We start from the raw sequence: 8,003 nt of genomic DNA, 5'->3' as shown, positions 1-8,003 counted from the left end.
TGTTCTCAATTCCATATTTTAATCTCTTTTCCTTTTCTTTTTTTTCTTCTTCTTTTTTTTTTTTTTTTTTTTTTGCTGATTTTGTGGGGAAATTTATTGCTTCATTAGTTGCAGTTCATTCTATACGAAAGGTTCACTTCTAGAAGTTAGCAAGTATGTGAACATCTAGGAAGCAGGAGAGGGAGCAACAGCGAGGGCTCATAGCCTAATTTGAAGCAGGAGTGGCACATGGGTTGATGGTTGATGGTTGCCCCGATTGCTTATTGTGGAATCTTCACAGAAGAAATAAAGGTAGTGTATGAGCCAAGTGTTTTTTTTTGCATATCATATCCAACCTGGATGCATAGAAAGATTATTAAATTGAACAACAGTTCATGAATCGACTATAATATAACCACAATGAAATGATAATCATGAAGCAAGTAACAATGTGTACAACTTTTTTCTTTTCAGAAAACCCATCTCAAATCCAAACTTTTTTTCCCTTCCATGCAACAAACCAATCCATCCCTAACCCACATAAAAAATCTATGCACACAGTTTATGCCTCTGTAACTGCTAACAGATGAGAGTAGCAACCTTTGGTGGAAGTCATTTGATGAGGAGCAGTGACAACTTGTAGCCCATCTAACAGGTGGAGCCCACTTGGTAACAGGGGACAATCCCTTACACATGTAATAATTACACTTTTTGAACCCATCCCACCTGATCCTTCCCAATACCATGCGCCAAACACCCCCTAAGAATCATGCTCAGGCCAGGCCAGTCTCACCAGCCAAATACTTGGCTTACAAATTGTTAATCCTTCAGGCTGGACTGATTAGTAAGGCCTGCTTAGGCACATTCAACTCGAAACTCTAGCTTGATACCAATGCTAGCTGGCCTCAGGCCAGACCTAGGCCAAACTTGGGCCAGGAGCAGTTAGTGGCAGCTAAGGCTGTCACTATCAGGTTCAGGTCAGTTACTGGTGTTCCCATATCCGGATGTTAACACACATGAGGTACACAATCCAAATCTGATCTGATTTGAGTAGCTCCATCAGGTCCTATCAGGTCTATTTTAAGCATGATTTAGAGTTCAGAATGGGGTTCAGGTCTAAGAATCATGGTCAGGTGCATAGTAGAAAATGCCTTTTTATCGCTTTTAAATAATGAATGTAATTAATTTTTTTTTTAAAAAAAAAAACACCTTAGATTCTAGACAGAATTGCATGTGGACCCAAACCTGACCCAATAATTAATTGGTCCAGAAATCTGGATTCATACCTAAGTAAATCAGGATGGATACATGCATCCACTGATCTGGATACCAACTGATAGTTTAAGTTGCGACTGTAGCTTACTCCGACTTAAAGCATATGCAAGGTTAACAAAATCTGGTCTATAGGTTGGACATTGTGACAAGCATGGAGCACCACGTGTATTAGAGGAATGATCAGAATTGTATGATGATCCCAAAGTTTGCTAACACATTAGATTTTGTTAAAGTGTTTAAATCGGATCATTCCACAATAGAAGACACTAACAAAGCAGAGATTTAGGTTCAGTAGCAGCACGACCTATGTTGCCTTGAGAGGAATATCGATAAAAGACAGGATATGCAGATGGTTGTATCTGCATATACTTAATGAATACAACTTCTCTTACACACTTCAAATCTATTCCACTAATTTTATTTTTTTATTTGACAAGTATGAATTTATGATTAAGGCCCTGTTTGGATATCGTCAAATAAGTTACTTTTTCAATTTACAGCAGTAGATAAGTAACTTATTTCAGATAAGTTTTGTTTATGATTAGTTATAAGTAACTTTTTTACTTACAAGTACTTAATCAATTCATTTATATGTGGATCCATCATGATGTATTTGTTTCATCCATGCTGTCCATCCATTTTTTCAAATCCTTTCAGTTATATCCTGATTTGTTTGACCATTCACTAGTATTTTTCTGTTCCAATAACTTGGGTAATTAATTTTTTAGCTTAATTGGTTGCTGATATTTTATCCAATCAAACGACTATCCTGTTTTTTGGTTGGTTGGTGGGTCTGTGAGGCAAGTTACTGTGCTTAATTTTCTGGTACTTTTTCTTGGCAGATTGCTAAATAAGCTTTGATTTAGGCTCAATTGTCGAAAGAAGAAAATTGTACATGATGAGTAATGCAAGGGTCATTCATTAGTTCTTAACTTCTAACATCTTGATTTATGTTGAAATTTAAGCTTTCAATCCAATGAGAATAAATCCTGGTGGGTCATTGCAAGACTAAATTGTGTACAATGTGGGCAATACAGTTGATGACTGCCCTCATTTTGAAAATAATACAAAAGGCTTGTTTGGATTTTCCAATCGGTTTTGTACATTGTTTTGTTGGCCAGGGCACTTTTTCATTATTTCAGCTTTTGTTTCCAATCGAAGTATTGTACTAGCAGATATTGCTTTCCTTATTATTATTATTATTATTTTGTAACTTTCCATCTGTGTTCCTATTTATGTTATGCATGAAGTTATTTGGAAATGTTGTATCTATTATTAGCAAGCAATACTTTTCATTTTCATAGATGGGATTTGCTCTTAAGATGACGTGGCCCAAAAATCAATCATTACCAATCATCAGGCGGTCGCCAATCCGAGATGTGGCCTTCATGGTGATGCTGGTTTTTTGAATTGGCCACTTGGATTCTGATTCACCCTAAGCAGAGTAGCAGACCTCCTTGAGTAGTAAACCTTGATGATGGTGATGCTGGTTCTAATTGAAAATAAGTTGGTCCATTTGTTCCACTCAAACATCTTTCTTTGGTAGTCCAGCAGACTATGAAACTGAACCTTTTCTGGGTCAAGCGATTTGAGCTTGTTTTAGTTGTTTCATTTAAGCAGAGCAAGTTCGATTGGATCTTGCTTGCAGCCAGATGAATGCATAATATTTCTCAATTGGTTTTGATTAAATTATTGTTTGGTTTTATCTGAATTTTGCTGGATCTGAATTGGCATCAACCAATTCTCATTTTACCTTTGATTTGTTGTAGGAAAAATCAATGAACTGGAATTATCAAATAATATTTGTTCCGTAGACTCGGACTGGTCTTCTCCTGATAAGAGATCCATTTCATCAACTAATGTGTATAAGGTGAACTCCCAAGGAAGCTCAATAAGAACTCCAAATTCTGAGTTGTCTACAAGGTGGAGGCATACCCGCAATTTCTCACCTGCTGCAAGCCAGTTAACACTCTACAAGGTAGAGAATCTCTTACAGCCTGTTTGAAGGCAAGTAGAGTGAACCTCAATGGCAGCTACACAGCTCACCAAAGATCGACAGAAGAAACCAGTCCCTTGGAAACAATGGCAATCATTGGCAATGAGGAGATCATTGACATTAACCAAGGTATGTTAGCTGCTTAGATTGGTGTATAATTAAAAAAAAAAAACTAGGATACATGTGGGTCACCTTTTCTTTTTTTTAGTACTTTTTGATAAGAAAGATTTTCTCTATTGCTACGGGTTTTAGGTGGCCGTGATCTCTATAGCTACGGATTTAAACCGTAAGAAGTTTTAAAGAGCTACGATCCGAATGGCTACGGTCGTACTGTGGGATAGTCATCTTCAGCTACGGATTTTATCCGTAGCTTTTGACCTACATTCTGGTAGTGTAGCAAAAAACTGATAATTTAGCGGCGTCCAGCACAACTGTCAGTAAAGGTCCTGACCGCCGGTAAAGCCTTTGCCGACTGAGGCTTTACCGGCTTGCCCGCGGTTTTCTGGGCCTTTGCCGGCGGTTTTGACCGCCGGTAAAGGCTAGTTTTCTTGTAGTGCACGCCTTGTGTAAAAGATACAAGAGAGAGCAATTTTGATGGTCCAATCCATGCAAATTCAAGGCTGAGTTTCCAAGTTATTATGTTAAATAATCATGTCAAAAACCAATAGTTGTAGCTGAGTTTCAAGGTGATTTGACCGGGGATCTAATAGACCTTGAGTGAAAATGTCCAATTCTCGAGTTTTTAAACACTACTAACGAGTGCAACCATCCATCCTTCTTCAACCTTCCTTTCATCATTTATAAAAAAATCATCGCCGTACAAGTGGTAGAAGATTATCATGTTACAAAGGCATTAGTTAGCTTATATCACAACTCGAGATCTCTATTATGCTCCCACATGCAGAAGTGTCTATTGATAGGAGCTGTCTATGTTGTGGGGCATCATCAAGAGAAATATATACCAAAAGCAATAACATGAGCCATACGATGATTAGGTGGCCATCTTGCATTAGCAATTTGAATTAAACTGACTTAGATTAATCATTGAATATAAAGTGTATGAGCATTAGAGAAATATTTCGAGGGTCGAGAATTTTAGATCTTTTACCTTATATTTTTGGACAGTCAAGTTCCCCAACTCTTATAGGAGAAATAATTTTAGATAGTGTTATTTGCTATTTAAATTGTATAAATTCAAATATGCTATTTTTTAAATTTATTTTTTTCAAATTTATTAAATTCATATGAAAATTATAAACTGTCAAATAAATAATCAAAGATCTACAAAACGAGATTTAAAGTGTATAAGGGATGATTGTGGGTTTTGCTATTTGCTTTTATATTTTACCATCACCTACTAAAATAGCAGCAATACAGTTCAGACCATCAGCCCTCTATTTCCGACATCCAGGCACAGAACAAGCGGACACAGGAGAAAGCATCCATCGTTTTTGTACACACGTGACCTACCTCATGAATTGACGGTCCTGATCGTTTTGGCCGGGTCATCCACAGTTCAACGGTACGTTATCTTCTCAAGTAGGGAACCTTACGTTGGAGCCATACGAATTTGAAGTGGGACCCACCTTCTGGATGGCTCAAATCGTTTATGCACGCGACAACACGTAGAAGTGCATTATTTGAATTTAAATGCTTGTGATGATAGAAGATTAGATACGAAAGCTGATGGATGAGAGGAAAAGTTTGGGTCTTGACTGTAGAAAGAAGAAGCCACTAGTCAAAATCAGCCAAGTCATGATATCTTCAATGAATGCGGGCTTATCTCTTTGTTCTTAGTTTGACAGTGACTTTTATCCAACCAAGGTTCTCAGTTTTTTTTTTATTTTTTCTTCATGTGGGGTCCACCATTTATTTATCACAAGTATAGATATTGTGGCCCCACAACGGTCCATGCACCGAAATTTCCAATTGTTGTAGTAACTTTCTTAACCGTTCATTTGCTGGGCCTCTAATTGTAAGGTTACGATCTCTTTTTTTGCTGGGGAGATTTTTGGCGCATGGACCATAGAGAGTGTGGCCCATTATATCAACTCATGCATCAAAATGAAAACCCGCATACATTCCAGAGTCGAGCATTGCAAATAAAATCATGGTTTGGAAATGGTCCTGATCACATGCATCACACGGGTGTCCAGTGATACGTCCTTTGACATAGTAGGCACCAAAGGATTCACCAAAGCCTAAGATTGGTGCGATTGGAGTGTTCTAATTAATTTTCAAGTATGTGATTGTCATCGCTTATTTAGGCCACCGATCCAACAGTCAATCACCGGTGTCATGGAATGTAGTGCATGACATGCATTGATTATAACAGGCATATATCTTTCCATCTAGCCATCGAAATAGAACGTATTGCACGGCGTTAGAATCAGAGTGTCAGTGTGGCCGTTTGGGTATAGGTCTCGGATCATAAATGTATTAAAATAGGAACGCCATCTAGCCATCGTAATGGAACGTATTGCACGGCGTTAGAATCACTGTCAATGTGGCCTTTTGGGTATAGGTGTCGGATCATAAATGTATTAAAATAGAACGTCTCATCAAAACTTGCTGATTTAGTTTATCTAAAGTATGCTAATATCGAAAATTAGGTGCTCGAATAATCTTTCTGGGTACGGGTATCAGCACGTATGCCTCTTGGGTGCAATGGGAGACTGAAATATGATTTGTTGCACATGTGATTTCAGCCATTCATCAGGGCCTATACCCATTTGAGGCCTGTGTTTCTAGGTCTTGGTGAGCCCAAACAAAACCACAATGCAAATCTCATTGCTAAATTGACAAAGGATGTGGGCCCACATAGAGATAAGAAAGAAAATAGACCATCTTTTCATTTCTTTTCCAAAATGATACTTTGTTTGATGATCAAACCATGATTACTGAGAAGATCGATGGTCAGATATTATCCGTTTATTGATAATAAAACATCCTTATTTCTACGGTAAGCTATAAGATGGTAGCTGAAGGGACGTGGATGTTTGTGTAATCAGTCATCTTAGTCGATGACTTAACAGTTAACGAACTGGTAGTTGACGATCATGTGGCCTTGATTATAACCATTCCTATCGGTGTCGATCTGATCGAAGACGGCCTTGTCTAAATCCAACCCTCCATTGCTACATTGGTCCACGATCCTTGCCGTCACCTGTGCACCGGTCCTTGTGTTTGTTACCTGCATAGCATCAATCACTGAGTTAGCCCTTTACATCAGTCAGTCTACGCCTACATGTTGGGCCCACAATCAGCTGGGCTGGGCTACCATATGGGTTTGTTTGGGCAGACTTTTAAGTTGGGAGGTTAGCCTGGGGCCGAAATCAAGGCCCATTTAATATCTGAGTCCCTTATTTTGAATATTGTAGGCTCATTTACTTTGATCTGTGATGTGCCTATCACATCTAAACCGTCAGACAGGTGGACCCACCATGATTATCATACAACCAAAAGTCAGATAGTCTATTGCATAGCTTGATTACAATCAACGGCTGGATGTCATACACAAATCCTGTCCGCGGAGGGTGGACCGTTAAAAAAATGATCAGGGGTATTTTCGTTATCGTGCTCTCCATCTGTACTGTTGGGGTCTCTGTTTGAATTCAAATGCTTGTCTTCTGTTGTTTCTTTTTTTTTTTCTCGAACACTAAGAGGGGGGCATTTTGATGAACGTGGTATGGAGGTGTGAGATCCGGGCCATTCATCAGGAACATCCCTCCACAAATATGCTCTGGCCCAAATAATAAGGTCGGCCCAACTCATCAGGCAGGTGTGTTCATTGAATCTGGACCATTGGTTGCTTTTCTAACCATCCATTCGCCTCATACAGCTCTGCCTCACCTGATGAATGGACCTACCTTAACTTTCATGGTAAGCCACACAAACGGCCAGGATTTTCACATGTGTGAGGCTTCGTCACATGTATGGGACTAAATAATGCTACACGTAACCTGCACGTCGGATCCTATCCACCTACAAAGTGGATCCCATGACACCAACCAAATGCAAGGATAGCGGTGGGCCCCACTTTCTGATCACCGTTAGATATTCAATCTACGGTTATTATTAACAAAGCACATATGATCTTACCCGCAAGCACCGTCCGCAGGAGGCCTGGCCCCTGGGCCCCACAGGGCCGCAGAAAGCAGTCCATCCGTACCTGCGGCGCCATTCGAGGGGCTTGTTCGCGTCCCATGTGGCGCAGTAAACGCTGGCCCTGAGATAGTCCCACCCAATCTGCGACGGATTGTAGAGATGGTACGTCGCGCGGACGTTAGACGCGCTCTGCGCCTGGGCCGCTGCTACAATGCACAGTAAGAGTGCCGCGCAAAGCTTCAGAGAATCCATTCTTCTTTTCTTTTTTCTGATTTGAAGTGGCCAAACGGAGCTCCTATTTATACATGAGATTGGGTTGTAAATTACCAAAATTACCCCTAACCTCTGTAGACAATCACTGACAGGCCATGCCCTGGAATTCGGATAATGACATGTTTCTGTGACGACGCTGACACGACTGACGGCTGGTAAAATGAGAGCCAGATGGTAAGGCTGCTGGATGGAGGGACACTATTCATCTGACGTATAATACGTGTGTCAGATCTGGAACGTTCACCGGCCTCAAAAATCAGGTTTGCGGTCATCAAGTGTGCCATATATGAACAGGAAAAACCAATGGTTAAAAAAAAAGTCCATCTGAATGGTTAGATTCTTATGATGGTTCAGGGCCTTTTAGAATAAACGG

The 8,003-nt window shown here is 39.8% G+C and overlaps 1 protein-coding gene across 1 annotated transcript; it reads right to left on the bottom strand.

Moving 5' to 3' along the window:
* Positions 1–6,077: 6,077 nt before the first annotated feature.
* On the bottom strand, positions 6,078–7,638 carry LOC131248956 (pathogenesis-related protein PR-4B-like). The gene is made up of 2 exons (XM_058249485.1): positions 7,352–7,638; positions 6,078–6,443 (listed from the first exon to the last, which is right to left on the bottom strand). The coding sequence occupies exons 1-2, from the start codon at positions 7,607–7,609 to the stop codon at positions 6,279–6,281; spliced, it is 423 nt and encodes a 140-aa protein (XP_058105468.1). The 5' UTR covers positions 7,610–7,638; the 3' UTR covers positions 6,078–6,278.
* Positions 7,639–8,003: the final 365 nt, after the last annotated feature.

Source organism: Magnolia sinica, chromosome 6 (genome assembly GCF_029962835.1).
Source record: "Magnolia sinica isolate HGM2019 chromosome 6, MsV1, whole genome shotgun sequence".
Lineage (NCBI taxonomy): Eukaryota > Viridiplantae > Streptophyta > Magnoliopsida > Magnoliales > Magnoliaceae > Magnolia > Magnolia sinica.
This window is presented reverse-complemented; position numbering and strand designations above follow the sequence as displayed.

Coding starts and splice junctions, on each gene's coding strand:
- LOC131248956 (XM_058249485.1), bottom strand. CDS start 7,609: ATGGATTCTCTGAAGCTTTGCGCGGCACTCTTACTGTGCATTGTAGCA. Junction 6,444..7,351: donor CCTGCGGACGGTGCTTGCGG/GTAAGATCATAT, acceptor GATGCTATGCAG/GTAACAAACACAAGGACCGG.